Source organism: Microtus pennsylvanicus, chromosome 5, assembly GCF_037038515.1.
Source record: "Microtus pennsylvanicus isolate mMicPen1 chromosome 5, mMicPen1.hap1, whole genome shotgun sequence".
Taxonomy (NCBI): Eukaryota; Metazoa; Chordata; class Mammalia; order Rodentia; family Cricetidae; genus Microtus; species Microtus pennsylvanicus.
Genome location: NC_134583.1, coordinates 124,125,302 through 124,148,234, shown reverse-complemented (window position 1 = coordinate 124,148,234; position 22,933 = coordinate 124,125,302). Strand labels below are relative to the sequence as shown.

The window sequence follows — 22,933 nt, the reverse complement described above, 5'->3', positions numbered from 1 at the left end:
TTGCTCTCTTCAAGCACAGTGTTGTAACATTCTGTGCTATTTCCAGGACTGCTGGATGTTTTCAACTTCCCCTTTGCTCACATCCATCTCAGGGGAGTTTTTCCTGGGCCACCTGTATAGGACAAGTACGGCAAGCCTAGCCCTGCTCTCCTCTTTAGCTGGAAGGTGGGGACGGGACGGAAGGCTCCAGGATAGGGAGGGTGGGGGAGGTTGCCACACCAGCGCCTTCCTTGGGAAGACCAGGGTGCCTGAGGTCAGGCAACATAGAGCAATGAATAGAAGGGCAGTCCGTCCAGAGCAGCTCCAAACGACTTTACTCAGGAACAGAACCACAGGCAGAAGCAAGCTGTGCCCCAAGAGCCACGTCCATGGCCTCTGAAGTTCTTAGAGGAAGCTGCCCACGCCAGAGGAGCCCAAGCCAGGAAGTCGCCCAGCTTCCTTCACACGGAGGTCCAAGCAAAGCTCAGGACAGCTACTGGGTCTTACAGTCCCCATCACTGCTGTGGGCTGTCTTTACCTTCTTTAGCTCCTTCTGTAGCTCGGACTCAGCCACCATGACCTCCTTTGGCTTCTGATACTGTGGAGGGAACCAGGGAGAAAGCATAACTCGGTTACTAGCCCCTCCCTCCACACACACACACACACACACACACACACACACACACACACACACACACACACACTCTCTGGATCCTCTTGTACATGAGGAGACATAGGTGAGCAGGTCTGAAGGACTTGTTCAGGGTTGTGGCTGGGGAGGAGCATCCCCATGATAACCGCTGAAGTCCCCATCATGGCCTCCCCCCGCCCCCCAGGTGAGTAGGAGAGCCTGGTCTTCACCAAGCAGACCTAGGACTTGGGGTGCCTGAAGGCAGGAGAGTGGGCGAGGGAAGAGGAACCTCTTCTCTTACAGAGATTATCAGGGTGCAGTGGGCGTGAGCAAAGCTCAGTGCAGAGTCCTCCAGAGGAAGCTGGTGTCGGTCTAGGTCAGGAATGGAGAACTTCTTGTAGTACCTGTGGGGACACCGAGAGGCTGCTGGGAACCAGCACGGTGACCCTGGCAGTTGGGCACCAGGCCCTTCGCTACCAGGTTTCTACATAGCTTGACAGGAAAAGGGCCTGGGTTTTTTGGGTCTGTGGCTCTGGAATCAAAAGGATGATGGCAGCCTTACAGCGGGTCAGCCAAGGGGGAGCAGAACCAGTGGGGGTTCTGAGATTAGCCCAGGGGTCAGACTCACCAACTATACAAACAACAGCCCCAGGCTCATGGGGACACCAGAAATGGGACATTTTTCCTAACAAGCATCAGCAGGACTTCTAAGGCTGTTTACATGAGACCTCACCGAAAGACTGGGGTGACGACAACGTGTCTCTGAAGGCCTCATTGACCAACTACTAAAACCAGACCAGAGTGTCACTAGACGGAGCTATCTTCCTGGGAGGACAAGTCATGTCTCAGACTCTGAACCCTTTTCCCATATAGTAAACACAAAACCAACCAGATAGCACAGATTCTGAGGCTTTGCCAAGAGGGAATGCAGTTGGGAGGGAGGGAGGGAGGGTGCTGGTGAAGTCAGGCTCAAAGTTCCTCATGCCTGGCCCTCACTTGATGCCCTTCCTCTCAATTTCCTTGGTGGACGTGTGGGCTAGATGGGATGGGCACCAGCCAGGGGTGGCTAGAGCCCCTACCTGGACAAGTCCTGTTCTGAAGAGGGAGAGCGGCTGTGTGGGCTGAGGGAAATGCCTCAGGCAGGTACAAACAAACTCAAGAGAAGGGCCTGGAGAGAATGGGCTTTTAATACTTCAGAGGGACCTGGCCCTTGTGGTGACAGCTACACTGAGTCCACTTCAAAAGCTCTGATGCCCTGGGGACTCGATGCAGGGTTCTGCCTTGTCTTCCCTGTCCAAATCCCTCAGTTCAGAAGAGGCTCTGGGGCCCCTCTCTTCCCAGGTTCCCCTCTCCCCACCAAGGTGCAGGGACCCACGCAGGAAAAGAATGTTTATTCAAAGGCTGACAGTTCAAAAGGAGTGGGGGCTGGGACCCTAATGGTACTGCACATTGCTTTCTTTTCCAAAGCTCTGCCCCAGGGAAAGGCGATCCATCTGCCTGCAATGGGTGGAATGCCTGCTTCATCCTCTTCCTAGCCAACAGGCTAAGTGAGGGCTTTTCCTGGGGCCCTGGTCTGGCCTGCAAAGGTGGCAGACACTGATAATAGCAGGGGGTCAAAGGTTAAACAGTGGAGATTAGGTGAACACAAAGGCTTGTTAGGAAGTGTTAACATCTTCCCTGCAAATATACACAGAAAGCAGGACCAGGAGAGAAGCACCGCCCACCCCCAGGCAGGGCCAATGGAAGAGAAGCAGCCCAGGGCTCCCCCCCCCACCCCCCCCCCCCCCGCCCCGCAACTTCAGGATCAGAGAACTTAAGGTGTGTGGCTTGCCCCTTCCCTTCCCTATTCCTACACCAGTCTAGGGAATGGAGGTTGCCAATGCCTGAGAGGGTTAGCTTTGCTTTGCATCTCTGATGGATTTTGTTCATTGGGTGAGGCTAAACAACCTCTCCTAGAGACGGCTGACATCTAGGGTGCTAGTGAATAAAAGTCTCCACCTTTCCCTCTGCACACCGCCCCTGCTCACCTGCTTACCTGCTCAGTCTAGGGTGTGCCACAATACCTGAACTTGAATTTTTGGCCAGCATCTGGATGAGAGGAAGCCACTGTGCTTCGGGAAAAGAGTGCCTTCCTGTCCCACTCTACTACCCTGCCCAGTTCCCTGCAACCCCTGGCTCTGTGCATGGAAAAGGGTACCGGTTAGGCATTGTGAAAGCCCGTGAAGGAGCTGAGGCAGGGCTGCGCAGGCCTGCTGTGGACAGTGGTGTGGTCTCTGCCCCACACTCCTCTAGCGTGTCCACTGTATTCAGAGAAGTCTCCAGCCAGTCCTGCCCTGAGAGTGGCAGCAGGTAAAGCTCAAATCTCAGGCACTGGGCAGACTACACCATGGCTTCCTGCTGCCTGTAGAGTCACAATGAAGAGGCCCACACTCAGCTTCTCAGAGCCTGTCAGGCAGTTCTGCGAATACGGAGTCCTGTCGTCTAGATTACTCACTAATAAAAGCCGCAGTTAGAGTATCACCAGTGTCAAGTTAGCCAGGCTCTCTTCAGCGCCCTTGCTTTGGCAGCTTGACCATGGTACAGGGTGCATGTATGTATGTGATCCTAAGTTCCTCAAACTGTCGTGAGGTAGTGTAAGCACGCTTCTCACAAGTGAGGAGACCTTGGCCAGAGTCTACTGTTGGCACCTGGCAGGGGCTAGATCTAAGCCAGAGTCATCTTAGTCCAGCACACTCGGTCTTTCCACTTCCGGCTGAGACATGGAACCTTCCTTATACAAACATGTTTCTCAGGACCAGATGGCGCCACACCAGGGTCCCATAGAAATGGTTTCTTTCTTCCCAATTCATCTTATTAATACCCAAGGTCAAGACTACAGCAAGACACTGGAATCAACTTCAAGCAAAGTGACTAAACCAGTTCTGCAGGGGCAACAAGCAACTGTGTAGCTCTGGTTGGGAACCTTGTTTTGGATGCTAAACGAGGGCACACCTCTAGGTGAAGAAAAGCAGAACCCAACAAAAGTGCTCTGGTGGGGGGCTCTGCAAATGCACAGCACTGAGAAGGGCACACTACTCTCTGTACAGGTCACTGTATGCTTTTTATATGCATTTCTACAGCCATTAATATATAGGTAAGAATATGCTTCATGTCCCCCTCTGGATGGTATCATGATCAGGAAAGAGATTTTAAAAGTGTTCTAAAAACCAAATCCTGCTCATACAAAACACCGCTGTGATTTGTTTGACCGCTGGAAGTACCGGTAGCGACTGAATTTCTCCAGGTAGAAGGTAGGAACTCCATTAGGCACAGGAAAGGACTGGTTAAGTTTGGTGGCCTCTCCAGCCTACTTTCGAAAATAGGGACCTGCAGGGGGCAGGCTGAGCCTGGTTTAGGACTCAATTCTATTCTATTCAATTCTAAAGTAAGCACCAAAATATCATTTTCTTTTCCCTCTGTGAAGTCCTCCTCCCAGGGTACCACTCCCATCCTACCTGGCCTCTAATAGCATCTCAAAAATGCCCCCAACCCCTGCCCTTGGGTGCTGGAATGCTCCGCTAGTGAGAGCCCCTGGCCAATAGCGCCACCTATGGCATCTATGTATACACGTGCAGGGGATGGGGCTCAGAGGATCTGCTCACAGATGAAGATTTTGGTGAGCTAGCTGGCCCCTCTTCCAGCACGCTCTTGTAATCACATTTCTGCCTGATATCTGTATTCCACAGTGACCTCTGGGGGACGGAAAGGAGGCAGCAGCCAGCTCCACAAAGCGCTGAGCTGCAGATTCAAATGCTATCAGAAGCACTTTTGTTCCTAGTTTGGACCCAGGGCTTCGTACGCCAGGGAATGCTTGCTGAAGCACGGAGTTTGTTTTCCTACAGGCAATTTCTCTGTTGTCTGAAATTGCTAAATTCCACTTTAGGCACTGACTCCTGTTAATGATGAGAACAATAACGGGAATAAACTGCCTTTTATCTGAGGACTTCAGTGTGCTTTATAAACGCAAACCCTTATTATTATGACTTTATATTTATAGACAAGGTCCACTACGGGGGCCGCTGGCTGCATGTACAGCAATAATCCTGAAATTAATTCATTCATCTCTACCCTTTCCCTTGTCCCCTTAACCCTGCCAAAGTGACAGGGTGTGGGGGTGCTAAGAGGACAACAGGACCCAGGGCTGCACTGGAGGTGGCTGGGAAGCCCTCTGCTTCCTAAAGGAGACTGCACCACATTACCTGAAGGGGGAGAGGGGAGCTCTCCTGTGAAGCAGCAGATGCGATGTAGGCACCATGGGGTGAGGCTCTGAACCCCAGCATCAAAGTTGGGTGGTTTGGCAGCTTGTGGACGAGGAGATTAAAAACAAAAAAACAAAAAACAAACACCAAAACCCTCCCCAAATGAGGTCCCTGTTTAGAACTGGCCCTCATACTCTCTCTAGCTCAGGCTGAAGCGGATTCTTTTCTAGACCCTTTGTCTGTGATCAGAGTACCAGAAACCCAAATGTGATCACACCCTGGCCACCTCTCAAACTTTAGCACTCACTGCCTTCCCCCTAACAGATCACAAAGGGAATCTGAAACAGAATTCTAGAGATTTCTGAGAGTCAAACTTCTGCCTACTTCCCCTTAGTCCAGGGAAGGACGAGGGCTGCCACCCAGATGTGGCTTCCTGCCAATTCAGTGGCGTCACCAAGCCAAGTTCACCAGGTCAAGGATATAACAACCCTAGAGCAAACTGCCAGAGACCACAAGCTAGTGGTTAAGCCCTATTCATGCAGCAGATAGTCACGTGAGCCCTAGGCTAGGCCAGATCCCAGACTAGACCCTGGCTTGGATTTTCCCTTGGAGCTGCTGCACAGTCAATTCCCCAACTCTCGGAGCCCACTCTACCTCAGCTCACACCCAGGGAAACAGGTGCCCACCGTGCCACTCACTTTTTGTTGGTCGTTCTAACAATGACACAGCGCTCCTTCTGGGCCACAGAGACGCTATAAACATCCTTTGGGTAGGGGAGATTTCGAATCCGCCACTGGAAACTTGTTTTAGTGTCCTTACGCATGAAGATGGGCTGTGGAAAGCAAACCAGCCCAGGGTGGCCTTAGACTTGTGTAGTAGAATGACCTTGAACTTCTGTTTCCTGACTCCACCTCCCCAAGGGCTGAGACTACAGGGCTGTGCTGTGGCGCCCAGGTTATCAAGGACCATTCTTGGGGGAAGGTTCAAAGGGTTGGCCCCTACCCTCCCCAGGCTCTAGCTAGAGCCAGACAAGAAACCCTCTGCTCTTCTTCCTGGCTCCCACCCAAAGCAGTTGCTATTGCTGTGACATACCAGGCCTAGAGGCCTTGCCCTGGAATGGGCAAAATAACGTGTTTGGATGTCCATACAAACCTAGTGTGGCTAGGTGGACATAGTGAATATAAGGTGGTCAGCAAATCATGGTCAGAAGTTTCCTCCCACTCCCCCTTAGACACTGGACAGACAGACATACATTGGCATTACTTTCCTTGATGAGCTCGGACCCCAGGCCCCCGGCTCCTGAGGGCGCTGGCTCTCCCACTTCAAGTTGCCACTGGCCCAAGGCTCCCAGGGCATTTTTCACACGCCATTTTCTCACTGGTGAGAGAAACAAGCAAAGGATGAACACTCTTCCCGCCAAATATGACAGGACATTAGATACCCGGACAAGCCGGGGCCTTTGTCTCGATGCTGGGTCTTTTGCACCTAATGGGGAATCACATAACCTGGGAAGTCAAACTGGGGTACCGCAGCAGCAACAGCTTGCCAAGTCCACCTCAAAGGTAGGCTGACCCCTGGAACTGAGCAGCTCTAGGAGGAATCGTGGGGGCACCCAGCAGAAGGCAGAGGGCTGACAAAGGTCATTTCTGGAAATGGGAAATCTGGGTCTTCAAATGGAGTTTAGCTGTGGTTTGCTGTTTCTTGAGATGCAGTCTGACGAGAAAGCCCTGGCTGTTTTCAAACTCTTCCTTCTGTCTTGGCCTCGAGTGTAAGGATTGCAAGAGTGTGCCAGCATGCCCATCTTTGGATGCATTTCCCTCTCTAATAACTACGCAAAGGGAAACGAACTGCATGAGAGCTGTTGTCCAGGTTTGTCTCACGATTCAGAAAGTCCAAAGACACTCACTTATTTCAGGCACACCTGGCTTAATAGCAACAACAGATAGCAACCCCTCCCCCCCCCACACAGCCCAAAAGTTGTTTAAATAATCTTGAGCTAGGTGTAACTCACTGATAAGAGTTTTTCCAAGCACTAGGATTAACCTCTATTATTGCAATCAACAAATAGTTTGCTGATTTTATTTTGTGAGACTTATTTATTGCTTTATATGTTTGGCTTGCATTTATATACTACATTTTAAATGCACTAAGTGTAAGTGTGATTTCCTTTTGTAAAATGGATCCTTATGTTTATAACTTGATAATGCATATACAACTCAGACATTTGTGAAAGGTTTTTCTTATTGTGGTTGATGTTTTTAATCCTTGTCCTCCTGTCCTTTAGGTCTGTTTTGTGATGTAAACTCCTTCTGTAGCCTAGGCTACTGCTAACCTCAGGGTAGTCTTCTGGCTCAGCGTCATGGGTGCTGGGCTTATAGACCTGAGCCACCATGCCTGTTTTTATTTTGGTATTGTTTTTGTCTTATAAGATACATCTATTATGGAAATCATATATCCAGACAAGAGCGGGCAGATTCTCACTGACCTCCAGTCAGTCCTGAGCTGGTGGCTGCTCCCACGCAGTCCACAGTGGAGATGTTCTGCTGAGGTCCACCCTCCACCCCTACCCTTCTGCTGTTTAAGAAAGCCTGGGGGGCTGGAGAGATGGCTCAGAGGTTAAGAGCACTGATTGTTCTTCCAGAGGTCCTGAGTTCAATTCCCAGCAACCACATGGTGGCTCACAACCATCTGTAATGAGATCTGGTGCCCTCTTCTGGCCTGCAGGCAGACATGCAGACAGAACACTGTAAGCAAAATAAATAAATAAATCTTAAAAAAAAAAAAAAAAAGAAAGCCTGGGCTGCCGAGTTGGGGCATCCTACAGCAAGAGCTAAGCAGGAGGTGCTGAAGTCTTCCAGCTCCTGGAGCTGCTCGAGGATGTGACCAACTGAGAAAGGGCCTGATGGGCAACCACAACTGTTGTCAGGGACGGCTCTCTCTTCAGGGTGGGGCGGGATCTTTTCATGGTGGTAGCATCAGGCCTGTGGGCTTCTGAGCAGCTGGGCCAGGCTTGCACATGCTCACTTCTGTGAGCACAAAAGCCGAACACAAAAGTGTGATGTAGAATTAGAACCTTCCCATGAATATGGGCTTTTTATAAGGTCTGCTGAATTCTGCAGCGTGATTTTATTACATCTTAGGGCCAAAAATTCTCTCTAGAAACACATTTGCAAATTTATAATGGAAATGAATAAGGATGAGTGAAACCTGGAAATGTGCTTTCTAGGCAACTTCTTATGCCCACAAATACTTCCTTAAGTGAACGGCTGTGACGGGGAGTATATGCAAACCTCGTCCCTGCAACACCTCCCCGGAACACCATGGAAGACGGCCTCAAGGGACTCTGGGACAGTGGCAAACAAGTGGCAGACACCTCCTAGCAGTGGCTGACCATGACAAGATGACAGAGCCCACCCCCTGTGACAGCAAACATCATCCCAGGCTTCTTAAACCATGTCTAAAATGCTACGCCAGGCTGGGGTACAGCTTGGTGGTAGAGCTATGCCTAGCATGTGTAAGACCCTGGCTTTGCTCTCAGCAATAGGAAGAAGGAGGGGAAGGGGAAACCCAGCAACAACTACCCATATAAAAAACTAGGCAGAAAATTACTTTTCCCCAGACATGGTTACACAGTATCAGGGGCCAGCTACACAAGCACCTGAGACCGTTTGGTTTCTTTCAAGACAGGGTCTCACAATGTAGCTCTGACGGTCCTAGAACTATGTAGAACTCACTGCCTTGCAAGTGCTGGGATTAAAGGTGTGCACCCCTGTGCCTGGTAAGAGCACTTAGTATTAGGAGCAAACTAGCACCTCTGGGTCCCCATGCCATTGCTGTGAACACAGCCATCACAGGTTTAAAGGGGCAAGTTCACTTAGCAGACGTCTAGTCCAGCACCTCTGTTCTTGTTTATTTATCGAGGAGAAACCCTTTCTTCCCCACCTGCTTGCCTTCAAGCCCTGCCTCTATTCTCCGGGGGGAGCAAACATCAAGAACAGTCAAAATTCAGGTCTACTGATCATGTGCCACATACTTAGAAGGCTGGAAGGATGGAGGCTAGAGGCTATCAGGCTAGATGACAAAACAAACAAAAAGAATTCGGGTCTTACTTAGAACCCCATATTCAGAGTTCAGTCATCAGTAAGAGATAAACTGTCGTCTCCAAATGTTCTAGACAGATGTGATGTCCCGAAAGCCTTCTTCAGCACTTTTTTTTTTCTTTTTGGTTGAGACCAGGTCTCTCTATGTAGTCCTGGTTGTCTCAGAACACACTATGTGGATATGGCTGGCTTCAAACTCACAGAGATCCTCCTGCCTCTGCCTTCTGAGTGCTGGTATTAAAGGTGTGACCACCATGCCCAGCTTGTGTTTCTATTTTTATACTTTAACCTTTAAAGGCCAGGTGTGGTTTTCTGGAGGGGAACACTGATGAATTACTACCTAGTTGGGCTGGGGAAGCAAGACGGCCCTGTACTCCTGGGTTCTGTTAAACCGCTTGGCCTTGGGACAGCACCAGTATGGCTCCTAGGAGCAGGAGCCACTGCAGGAACCCAGCTCATCTTCCATAGAAACCTGTCCAAGAAGGAAAGGTCACTGCACTTCTGTTTCCTTATTTCTCACCCCAGCTCAGGGTCATGGAAGTGTGGCACCCTTGGCTGTCTCATTTCAAGCACCCTGGGAAATCATACTCTTCACTAGAGTATAACACGGTAAGAAGGTTCCCTTTCCAGCCTCTCAAGAGGCAAGATCCAATGAAAGATTCTGAAGTCCTTACTTTTCCCAGGTATGTGAGCATGGGTGTGCACAGGCAGAAACGCAGTCTGGGCTTTCTGGTCTCGCTTTTGTTCCTGTACTCAAGGACAGCTCCTGCGGCAATGGAGGACGGTTTCCACCTGCTGTCACTCTGATTTGATTATATGTTAAACCCAAACTGGTGTGTGCAAGGAAGCTCCCCGGGACGCTGTCATCTCTTCCCAGCTGAGTCAGGGCCAGCCTTTGGAAAGGAGACTTCGAATGACCCCATAAAGGGTCTGCAGGAAATGTATGAAGGAGGCAGTGCGGGGGTGGGAGGGGGCTTTCCCAAGTCAGCAGGAAGCGGGCTGATGCCCGGATGCTGAAAGCAGTCCCATCTTTCAGGTGGGCTGGAAAATGGAGGCCCTAAAGGCCTCCTTCCCCAAAGCTCCGAGGCCTGGCCCACTTCCAATAAGGATAATTACATTCCCTTTCCTAAATACTCCCCGCAGCTTAAACTGGATGCAGGATTCTTCCTTTCTGCCCTAAAACACTGCAACATTGCTATGTGGCTATTAAACAGCTGCCGTGGCCCATCCCCGAGGAGGCTGAAGGGAATCGAGTGGTCATTTATAAAGCCGCTGAAGTGCCTGGGGATGAAAGTGCTCAATATCCTCCCAATGCAGCCTGTGCTGGTTAGGCTGGCGGTCAAATACCAAAGCAGATTAAGAGGTAATCCAAATGTAAGCGCTGGGGGACGTCTGCCCTTCAGCCTGGCCCCCTGGACACGCTGTGTTCTTCGGGGGTTGGTTTGATGTTCCGATCATTGTGGCAAGGCCCTTCAGCTTTTCCTCTATGAATACACACAGCGTTCATTGTGGGGGGTGGGATGAATAGCCCCGAGAGGGAGAGAAGAGATGACACTAACATGCTTATTAACACTGACTGGAGGAACTTTGTCCCAGACAGATGCACACCTACTGGCAATTCTTCCTCCGTAAATTACTTTCTGAGCTTTTTCTCTAACAGAAAACCTGTTTGACCAATTATCAAATTTGTGTACGAGCTGGGGAAAAAACATGGAAACCATTTTCCTCACTGCCACAAAAACTAAATCGACTTCAACGTCGCAGTGTGCAGGCACCAGCCAGCTCTGGTCCTGGATCATGTTCAAACATTAATAACCAGGCCAGCGGCATGCGCTTGCAGTCCCAGCTACTTGGGAAACTTGAGGTCAGAGGACCACTTGAGCTTCAAAAGTCTGAGGCCAGCCCAGGTAATGTACGGAGATCCCGTGTCAAAAACAAACAAACGAAAAGCTAATACTAGACAATATTTTGCAAGGGCAGTTGGGCTGGAGTTAGGAGATAAAAACAAACAATCTTAGAGCCTGGCAGCACAGCCTTTACCCTCAACTCTATGAAGGCTGGGATGGGAGGATCGCCAGCCCGGGATGCACAGGGGACCACATCCTGAGAAAACAAGAACAAAATAAAGGGCAGGATTTAAGCATTCTTTGCTCTAAGATGACGCCACTGGACAGAGGCTCAAACACTTCAGTCTGGCTTAGACACCACCCAGCTTTGTGGTGCTTCACTTCTCTGAGCTTACTCCTTCGACTGTAAAATGGGGACAACAGAGCCTATGTCGTGGGGCTTTAAGGAAGATGGTTACATGAAGTAATTCAAGTAAAGGCCCTGGAATGATGCCCAGTTAGTGTGTTAATGTCATTATTAAGTAAAGCAGCCAAATGGTAAGCTACGTCCCTCCTCCATTCTTGCTACTAAGCAAAAGGAAGTTTGAAGGCCACGGTCTAGCCCAACCTGCTACCACCAGAAGTGGGACAGGAGAGCACAAAGCGCTACAGAAAGGAATCCGGTCTTACTCTTAATTTTAGTATCATTCCCAAGCATGGCAAAGGGGCTGCGCTCGTCTGTCTGTTTTTATGGCCTCCACTGCACTACCTGCTTTGTTTGCTGTGTGGAGAAAAGATGTGACATGAGGGGCTGGGCAGGAGCTGTGACCAGACTCAGGGTGACGGCGGTGGTTAGCTCATGTGACCTCTGCTTTCATAAGTTCTCCCCTGTTAGACATTCCAAGGCCGTCACCCCCTGGGAGCGCTATAAATTACAATGCATTGTGAGGATATTACTACTGTATTGGTTTCCAGCGAATCAGTGTCATATGCTAAACACATCAAGATTTTTAATAGCACCAGACTAAACCAATTGGGACTGGAGCCCAAGCAGCTCATAATAAGAAGGGATCAACACTTCACTACAACTGAGCATGCGCAGGACACGCATTTTAAGACTGGGGACTGAGAGAATATGCAAACCAGTATAACCCATGTTGTCAGTTCAAGACATTTATGAGCTGTCAGGAAAAGGGAAAAAGAAATTCCCTCACCAATACTACCTGTCGATCAGACCCAGGAAGAAATGAAAGTCAGGAATAAAGACAAGAAAATAACTCAGCCCGTGATTCCATCATTGGTCTTAGCGTTTCAGGTGTGACTTAATAAAGAGCGCAGCTCCCATGGTGGAGAGCTTTGGGCCCTGGGCCACAGGCCAGTCACCCAGCTCTGGGAAGTCAGTTAATGCTGGTGTGCATCCCTGGGAACAGAGAGCGGCAAATCAAATAATCCCCAGAAATCCGAGCTGCAACTCTGATTCATGAGCCTATTCTTAAGGAGGGGATCCTGGGCACACAAAGCGATGCTGCCGCAGAAATCACCATTCCTGCCCAGTTCATGCCATTCAAGATGAGGGTCATATTTAATGGTGTCGTCAAGGAGGCAAGGTCAGAAGCTGCCACGTCTGATGCTTGCCCTTGGTGTGGCTTCAGGAAGCAACAGAACAAGCAAGCAAAAAGCTTGAAGTGCAAGCCTTGTTTTACCACCGCTCCCCTCTACTCGGCCTCTTCTGTGATCCCTGCCTGAGAGGTTCACTCGCCCTCTCATTTAGCTGGAGGTGGGGGATGGGCTGTGCTGGGCAAAGGACTCCACTAGGCTTCTCAGGTTCAGTGTTCAGAACAGTCTTACCCCAAGGACCACCATCTCCCTACCATGCACACTGCATGCTGAGATCCCCACTCGAGCCTCAGGCCAGGAGCATTCAAGTGGACATCCATCAGCTCCAAGAGCTGCTGAGGACCCTCAGGGAGCCCCCCACTTACCAAGCAGTTCACTGGTCTTTTCATCGTATTCTTCGGCCATTTCCTTCCCGTCAGGGAACAAATAGTGCACCATCCTCTTCCCTACACAGAACAAAGAGCACCTTACCCACAGCTGCCCTCGGCCTTGCCCCTGCAGACCCAGAGCACCTTACCCACAGCTGCCCTCGGCCTTGCCCCTGCAGACCCAGAGCACCTCACCCCACAGCTGCCCTCGGCCTTGCCCCTGCAGACCCAGAGCACCTCACCCCACAGCTGCCCTCGGCCTTGCCCCTGCAGACCCAGAGCACCTCACCCCACAGCTGCCCTCGGCCTTGCCCCTGCAGACCCAGGCATCTATCTCCCAAATAGCAGCAGCCTGAGAACCTGGCCAGTGCCTCCCCTGCCCTGAGCTTCTTGCTGGCCACCACGGCTTTTGAGATGTGTCCCAGGCTCCCTTCCCATCTCTGAACACACCTTTGCTATGCTGCGCCCACCACCAAAAGAAGCCATGCTTCTTCCCAAGCATAGAACTTTCCTCACTCTTCGACGCCTAGTTCAAGTGTCACTTCCTCTGAGTCTCCCTCACCTATGACTGCAGCCACCATGGCAGATGGGTCACCTCCCCTCGGGTCTGAGTCCAGCCCACAGCAGAGCATTTCCCACATCAGGACAGTGTTAAAAGCATCTGGTAGAAACGAATGGACGGCATCCCATGTCTTTCCCCACTTCCTACAACCAGCGCTAGATGCGCTGATGTGAGCCCGGCTTCCTGACAGGCGCCTCCAGCCACACTGCCACCGCCTTCATCTACACATCTCTAGGCCACTGTCGGCATGGGGCCCGGGATGCTGTCATCATGTACCTGCTCCCTGACACACACACACGGTTATGATTTTTACATCTCTTATGTGAGTCTTTGGTTATTGCTTGTCTCTTCTATTGGATTGGGTACGGGTGTCCACAGCCTCCCAGAGATCAGCCACAGAACCTGGGATGTGACAGGAACTCAAATGCTGACTCAAGAGAATAAAAACACATCGATGTATACCACCCATTAAAGGATTAAAAAAAAAAATCAAACAAACCAAAAAAGCTGGGTAGTGGTGGTGGTGTCACATGCCTTTAATCCCAGCACTCTGAAGGCAGAGGCAGGAGGATTTCTGTGAGTTTGAGGTCAGCCTGGTCTACAGAGTGGATTTCAAGACAGGCTCCAAAGCTACAGAGAAACCCTATCTCAACTCCCCCAAACAAAACACAAAACAAAACAAAAGATAAAAAGAACCCATGGGAGTCTCCTAGCCCACAATCACTTGCTCAAGCGAAGAGCTGTGTCATTTCTCCCAGGCAGGTAAGTAGATGGAGGTGGACATGGACCTTCCAGCCTTCCAGTGCCTTCCAGAAGAAGAGCCCCAAGGTGGCCTTCTCCTGTTTACTCACACCTCTAGGATACAGTTTCCCTGTCAGTCCTAATTTGTATTGCAGGGCAGCTTACCCCGAAATTTGCAAGGCCTCAATAACCAGTCAATAATATCAACCCCCTTAATAATCTGAATGCTTCACAGGTAAGAGCTTGCTCTGCAGGCATGAGGAGGCGAATTCAAATCCTCAGCACCCGGAATAAATAGCTGGGTGTGGTTGTGCATTCCTGTAACCCCAGCATTGCAGGGCAGAGACAGGCAGGTCCCAAAAACCAAAAGGGTGAGCTCTGGCTCAGGAAGAGACAGCAATAAGGCAGAGACTAACAGAGGAGTGACGTAAAAGCCTGGCCTTCACAAACCCGACATCCTGCTATGGCCTCCATATATGCTCCTGTACACTTACATGCAAGCGCCACACACAAATACACCATATCCCCCTCCAAATACTGCCCTATGACCAAAAGTAACAAAAGCAGACTTGAGAATACACTTGAATATTCAGGTTCAAAGCAGCATCACTCACGCCAACTGAAAGGCAGAAGGAACCCACGTATCCATCAGCAGACGGCTGAACACTGTGAGGGAGAGTACACACACAGTAGGATGCTTACACTGTGAGGGAGAGTACACACACAGTAGGATGCTTACACTGTGAGGGAGAGTACACACACAGTAGGATGCTTACACTGTGAGGGAGAGTACACACACACAGTAGGATGCTTACACTGTGAGGGAGAGTACGTACACACAGTAGGATGCTTACACTGTGAGGGAGAGTACACACACAGTAGGATGCTTACACTGTGAGGGAGAGTACACACATAGTAGGATGCTTACACTGTGAGGGAGAGTACACACACAGTAGGATGCTTACACTGTGAGGGAGAGTACACACACAGTAGGATGCTTACACTGTGAGGGAGAGTACACACACACAGTAGGATGCTTACACTGTGAGGGAGAGTACGTACACACAGTAGGATGCTTACACTGTGAGGGAGAGTACACATACAGTAGGATGCTTACACTGTGAGGGAGAGTACACACACACAGTAGGATGTTTACACTGTGAGGGAGAGTACACACACAGTAGGATGCTTACACTGTGAGGGAGAGTACACACATAGTAGGATGCTTACACTGTGAGGGAGAGTACACACACAGTAGGATGCTTACACTGTGAGGGAGAGTACACACACACAGTAGGATGCTTACACTGTGAGGGAGAGTACACACACAGTAGGATGCTTACACTGTGAGGGAGAGTACACACACAGTAGGATGCTTACACTGTAAGGGAGAGTACACACACAGTAGGATGTTTACACTGTGAGGGAGAGTACGTACACACACACAGTAGGATGCTTACACTGTGAGGGAGAGTACACACATAGTAGGATGCTTACACTGTGAGGGAGAGTACACACACACAGTAGGATGTTTACACTGTGAGGGAGAGTACGTACACACAGTAGGATGCTTACACTGTGAGGGAGAGTACACACATAGTAGGATGCTTACACTGTGTGGGAGAGTACACACACAGTAGGATGCTTACACTGTGAGGGAGAGTACACACACAGTAGGATGTTTACACTGTGAGGGAGAGTACACACATAGTAGGATGCTTACACTGTGAGGGAGAGTACACACACAGTAGGATGCTTACACTGTGAGGGAGAGTACACACACACAGTAGGATGCTTACACTGTGAGGGAGAGTACACACACAGTAGGATGCTTACACTGTGAGGGAGAGTACACACACAGTAGGATGCTTACACTGTGAGGGAGAGTACACACACAGTAGGATGTTTACACTGTGAGGGAGAGTACACACATAGTAGGATGCTTACACTGTGAGGGAGAGTACACACACACAGTAGGATGCTTACACTGTGAGGGAGAGTACACACACAGTAGGATGCTTACACTGTGAGGGAGAGTACGTACACACACACAGTAGGATGCTTACACTGTGTGGGAGAGTACACACACAGTAGGATGCTTACACTGTGAGGGAGAGTACACACACAGTAGGATGTTTACACTGTGAGGGAGAGTACACACATAGTAGGATGCTTACACTGTGAGGGAGAGTACACACACACAGTAGGATGCTTACACTGTGTGGGAGAGTACACACACAGTAGGATGCTTACACTGTGAGGGAGAGTACACACACAGTAGGATGTTTACACTGTGAGGGAGAGTACACACACAGTAGGATGTTTACACTGTGAGGGAGAGTACACACACACAGTAGGATGCTTACACTGTGTGGGAGAGTACACACACAGTAGGATGTTTACACTGTGAGGGAGAGTACACACACATAGTAGGACGCTTACACTGTGAGGGAGAGTACACACACACAGTAGGATGCTTACACTGTGAGGGAGAGTACACACACAGTAGGATGCTTACACTGTGAGGGAGAGTACACACATAGTAGGATGCTTACACTGTGAGGGAGAGTACACACACACAGTAGGATGCTTACACTGTGAGGGAGAGTACACACACAGTAGGATGTTTACACTGTGAGGGAGAGTACACACACAGTAGGATGCTTACACTGTGAGGGAGAGTACACACACAGTAGGATGCTTACACTGTGAGGGAGAGTACACACACAGTAGGATGTTTACACTGTGAGGGAGAGTACACACACAGTAGGATGCTTACACTGTGAGGGAGAGTACACACACACACAGTAGGATGCTTACACTGTGAGGGAGAGTACGTACACACACAGTAGGATGCTTACACTGTGAGGGAGAGTACACACACAGTAGGATGTTTACACTGTGAGGGAGAGTACACACACACAGTAGGATGTTTACACTGTGTGGGAGAGTACACACACACAGTAGGATGCTTACACTGTGAGGGAGAGTACACACACACAGTAGGATGCTTACACTGTGAGGGAGAGTACACACACAGTAGGATGCTTACACTGTGAGGGAGAGTACACACACAGTAGGATGTTTACACTGTGAGGGAGAGTACACACACAGTAGGATGCTTACACTGTGAGGGAGAGTACACACACACACAGTAGGATGCTTACACTGTGAGGGAGAGTACGTACACACACAGTAGGATGCTTACACTGTGAGGGAGAGTACACACACAGTAGGATGTTTACACTGTGAGGGAGAGTACACACACACAGTAGGATGTTTACACTGTGTGGGAGAGTACACACACACAGTAGGATGCATACACTGTGAGGGAGAGTACGTACACACACAGTAGGATGCTTACACTGTGAGGGAGAGTACACACACAGTAGGATGCTTACACTGTGAGGGAGAGTACACAGAGTAGGATGTTTACACTGTGAGGGAGAGTACACACACAGTAGGATGCTTACACTGTGAGGGAGAGTACGTACACACACAGTAGGATGTTTACACTGTGAGGGAGAGTACACACACAGTAGGATGCTTACACTGTGAGGGAGAGTACACACACACAGTAGGATGCTTACACTGTGAGGGAGAGTACGTACACACATAGTAGGATGCTTACACTGTGAGGGAGAGTACACACACAGTAGGATGCTTACACTGTGAGGGAGAGTACACACACAGTAGGATGCTTACACTGTGAGGGAGAGTACACACACAGTAGGATGTTTACACTGTGAGGGAGAGTACACACACAGTAGGATGCTTACACTGTGAGGGAGAGTACACACACAGTAGGATGCTTACACTGTGAGGGAGAGTACACACACAGTAGGATGCTTACACTGTGAGGGAGAGTACGTACACACACACAGTAGGATGCTTACACTGTGTGGGAGAGTACACACACAGTAGGATGCTTACACTGTGAGGGAGAGTACACACACAGTAGGATGTTTACACTGTGAGGGAGAGTACACACACAGTAGGATGCTTACACTGTGAGGGAGAGTACACACACACAGTAGGATGCTTACACTGTGAGGGAGAGTACACACACAGTAGGATGCTTACACTGTGAGGGAGAGTACACACACAGTAGGATGCTTACACTGTGAGGGAGAGTACACACACAGTAGGATGCTTACACTGTGAGGGAGAGTACACACACACAGTAGGATGTTTACACTGTGTGGGAGAGTACACACACAGTAGGATGCTTACACTGTGTGGGAGAGTACACACACAGTAGGATGCTTACACTGTGAGGGAGAGTACACACATAGTAGGATGCTTACACTGTGAGGGAGAGTACACACACAGTAGGATGCTTACACTGTGAGGGAGAGTACACACACACAGTAGGATGCTTACACTGTGAGGGAGAGTACACACACAGTAGGATGTTTACACTGTGAGGGAGAGTACACACACACAGTAGGATGCTTACACTGTGAGGGAGAGTACACACACACAGTAGGATGCTTACACTGTGAGGGAGAGTACACACACACAGTAGGATGTTTACACTGTGTGGGAGAGTACACACACAGTAGGATGCTTACACTGTGAGGGAGAGTACACACACACAGTAGGATGCTTACACTGTGAGGGAGAGTACACACACACAGTAGGATGCTTACACTGTGAGGGAGAGTACACACACAGTAGGATGCTTACACTGTGAGGGAGAGTACACACACAGTAGGATGTTTACACTGTGAGGGAGAGTACACACACAGTAGGATGCTTACACTGTGAGGGAGAGTACACACACACAGTAGGATGCTTACACTGTGAGGGAGAGTACATACACAGTAGGATGCTTACACTGTGAGGGAGAGTACACACACAGTAGGATGCTTACACTGTGAGGGAGAGTACACACACAGTAGGATGCTTACACTGTGAGGGAGAGTACACACACAGTAGGATGCTTACATTGTGAGGGAGAGTACACACACACAGTAGGATGTTTACACTGTGTGGGAGAGTACACACACAGTAGGATGCTTACACTGTGAGGGAGAGTACACACACACAGTAGGATGCTTACACTGTGAGGGAGAGTACACACACACAGTAGGATGCTTACACTGTGAGGGAGAGTACACACACAGTAGGATGCTTACACTGTGAGGGAGAGTACACACACAGTAGGATGCTTACACTGTGAGGGAGAGTACACACACAGTAGGATGCTTACACTGTGAGGGAGAGTACACACACAGTAGGATGCTTACACTGTGAGGGAGAGTACACACACAGTAGGATGCTTACACTGTGAGGGAGAGTACGTACACACACACAGTAGGATGCTTACACTGTGAGGGAGAGTACACACACAGTAGGATGCTTACACTGTGAGGGAGAGTACACACACAGTAGGATGCTTACACTGTGAGGGAGAGTACACACACAGTAGGATGCTTACACTGTGAGGGAGAGTACACACACAGTAGGATGCTTACACTGTGAGGGAGAGTACGTACACACACACAGTAGGATGCTTACACTGTGAGGGAGAGTACACACACACAGTAGGATGCTTACACTGTGAGGGAGAGTACACACACAGTAGGATGCTTACACTGTGAGGGAGAGTACACACACAGTAGGATGCTTACACTGTGAGGGAGAGTACGTACACACACACAGTAGGATGCTTACACTGTGAGGGAGAGTACACACACAGTAGGATGCTTACACTGTGAGGGAGAGTACGTACACACACACAGTAGGATGCTTACACTGTGAGGGAGAGTACACACACACAGTAGGATGCTTACACTGTGAGGGAGAGTACACACACAGTAGGATGCTTACACTGTGAGGGAGAGTACACACACAGTAGGATGCTTACACTGTGAGGGAGAGTACGTACACACACACAGTAGGATGCTTACACTGTGAGGGAGAGTACACACACACAGTAGGATGCTTACATTGTGAGGGAGAGTACACACACAGTAGGATGCTTACACTGTGAGGGAGAGTACAGACACACAGTAGGATGCTTACATTGTGAGGGAGAGTACACACACAGTAGGATGCTTACACTGTGAGGGAGAGTACACACACAGTAGGATGCTTACACTGTGAGGGAGAGTACACACACAGTAGGATGCTTACACTGTGAGGGAGAGTACACACACACAGTAGGATGCTTACATTGTGAGGGAGAGTACACACACAGTAGGATGCTTACACTGTGAGGGAGAGTACACACACACAGTAGGATGCTTACATTGTGAGGGAGAGTACACACACAGTAGGATGCTTACACTGTGAGGGAGAGTACACACACAGTAGGATGCTTACACTGTGAGGGAGAGTACACACACAGTAGGATGCTTACATTGTGAGGGAGAGTACACACACACAGTAGGATGCTTACACTGTGAGGGAGAGTACGTACACACACACAGTAGGACACTTTAGAGCAGAGGCTGGCATTGGGCAGAGTAGTCAGCTGGCCTTTCAAGCGTGAGGACTTGAATTTGATCCCCATATTCACATACAAAGTCTGGGGCAGTGACGTGTGCATATAATCCCATGACTGGGGAGCTGGAGACAGGAGGATCCTGGGGCTCGCTGACAGCAGCCCAGCCTAATGAACAAGCTCTAGGTCCCAGTGAGAGACCCTTTCTCAAAACAAGGTGGAGACCAGCAAGATGGCTGAGCTGGTGAAAGTGCTTATCACCAAGCCTGACAAACTGATTGATCCCAGAAGTCAGATGGGGGAGGGAAAGAATCAGTTCCCACAGTTGTCCTCTGAGTACCACATGTATGCTATGGCAGGTATACACACATGTATGCTATGGCAGGTATACACACATGTATGCTATGGCAGGTATACACACATGTATGCTATGGCAGGTATACACACATGTATGCTATGGCAGGTATACACACATGTATGCTATGGCAGGTATACACACATGTATGCTATGGCAGGTATACACACATGTATGCTATGGCAGGTATACACACATGTATGCTATGGCAGGTATACACACATGTATGCTATGGCAGGTATACACACATGTATGCTATGGCAGGTATACACATGCGCACATATAAATGTTAAAAAAAATAAAAGAAAGAAAGAAGCAAAATAAACCCACAAACCATTGTGGGCAATTGTGAGGAAGGACACCCAAAGTTGACCTCTGACCTCCACACAAGCACACACAAAATATATAAAGGAGATTCTGCACATGTGACAACATAGACGAATCTTGAAAACCTTCTGCTATGTGAACTAATTAAATCAGATCCTATCTAATTCGACTCACACGAGGCTCTTAGTCAAATTAATTGAAACCCACAGTAGAATGCTGATCACTAGAGGCCGGGGGGAGGGGGGAAGGATAGTGTGGAGTTCTGTTCTGATGGCTACTGAGTGTTGGTTTTGGAATGTGAATGAAATTAATGACACCTAACTGTGCCCCTAAAAATAGTTATGACAATAAATTTTATACCCTCCCTTTTTTTGACCACACACACATACACACACACACACATAAAACCAAACAGATCAAGCATGGTGGTACATGCCCTTTATCCTAAAACTAGGAAGGCAGAGGCAGGAGGATCTCTGTGCCTTCAAGGCCAGTGCAGTCCACACAGCACATTTGGGTCAGCTAGGACTACATAGTGAGATCCTGTCTCAAAATACAAAAGACCACTATCCCGTGAAGTAATGTCCAAAATCTGCACACTGTGCAATCACAGCGTATCCCAATTCATCTATGCCTCTTGATTTTCCACCATTTCTCCTGCTACAGCCTCTTGAGAAAGGAGACTCCTAGTTACTCTGTACCCAGGCACGCGACACAGGCAGGCAGCGCATGAATGGCTGAATGGTGACTGTTTCCGTAACACTTAGCCACCATCCACTCTCACGCTTCCTTGCTCTGCATGTGAGTTATTCTTTGGCACACGGCCACCCTCCCATCTCCACTTACCAAATAATCTGTTTTTTTTTTAAAAAAAAATTATTTATTTATTTATTATGTATACAGTGCTCTACCTGCATGTATGCCTGCAGGCCAGAAAAGGGCACTAGATCTCATTACAGATGGTTGTGAGGCCATCATGTGGTTGCTTGGAATTGAACTCGGTTCCTCTGGAAGAGCAGCCAGTGCTCTTAACCTCTGAGCCATCTCTCCAGCCCTACTAATCCATTCTTTAGGGGCTGGAATTTGGTGATTATCCAAAGAGAAAATATTTTCAACTTCATGCTTTCTTAGCATTTCATACACCATCCCAACCCTCCCCTCTCTCTCTCTCTCTCTCTCTCTCTCTCTCTCTCTCTCTCTCTCTCTCTCTCTCTCTCTCTCTCTCAGCTAAGGTCTCCTGCCTTAGCCCCCCCTCCACCCCCACCCGCCCAGATGACAAGCATGAGCTGCAATCTCTTGCTAATATCTCAACCTCTAACACAAGCTGCTCTACTTACATGTCTTCTTCTTGATCATTTTGTGAACTCCTAGGAGAGCACAGGTCATGAGTTTTTGTTTGTTTGTTTTTCTGTCTGCTCTAGCACAAATGCTGCAGTTAGGAACAAATGAAACCTGACTTTAATTTCCATAAACTTCAGGCTTCTGTGATTGGCAGCTACCTGTGGAGGTAAGTTCCCAGCTGTTAAGCTTTAAAGGGAATTCAGCTCTAATTGAGCCTGGCTGCCAAGTGGGTCCAGGAAAGACCTCTGAAGTAGAGGGGACTTACACTGAGCAATTGCAGGATGGGGAAAAGCTGATATTTCAAACTCTTGTTCTAGTCATTTAGACCTTAGCCCTTGTTCTCTCTCTCCTAAAGAAATCCACTCTAAATAGAACACAGCTGGAAAGGCTCGCCGGA

General features: G+C 49.2%; 1 protein-coding gene across 2 annotated transcripts in view; it reads right to left on the bottom strand.

Annotated features, from left to right (window-relative positions):
* Positions 1–291: 291 nt before the first annotated feature.
* Dpcd (deleted in primary ciliary dyskinesia homolog (mouse)) overlaps positions 292–22,933 on the bottom strand; it is a 23,321-nt gene continuing 679 nt past the window's right edge. The window contains exons 2-6 of one of the 2 annotated variants that reach the window (XM_075974226.1): positions 12,757–12,837; positions 6,101–6,225; positions 5,547–5,680; positions 912–1,014; positions 292–577 (exon numbers count right to left, since the gene is read on the bottom strand). In XM_075974226.1, the coding sequence (XP_075830341.1) occupies positions 473–577; positions 912–1,014; positions 5,547–5,680; positions 6,101–6,225; positions 12,757–12,837 (548 nt within the window). In that variant the 3' untranslated portion in view covers positions 292–472. The remainder of the gene's footprint in view (positions 578–911; positions 1,015–5,546; positions 5,681–6,100; positions 6,226–12,756; positions 12,838–22,933) is intronic. The other variant, XM_075974227.1, reaches the window with a different exon arrangement.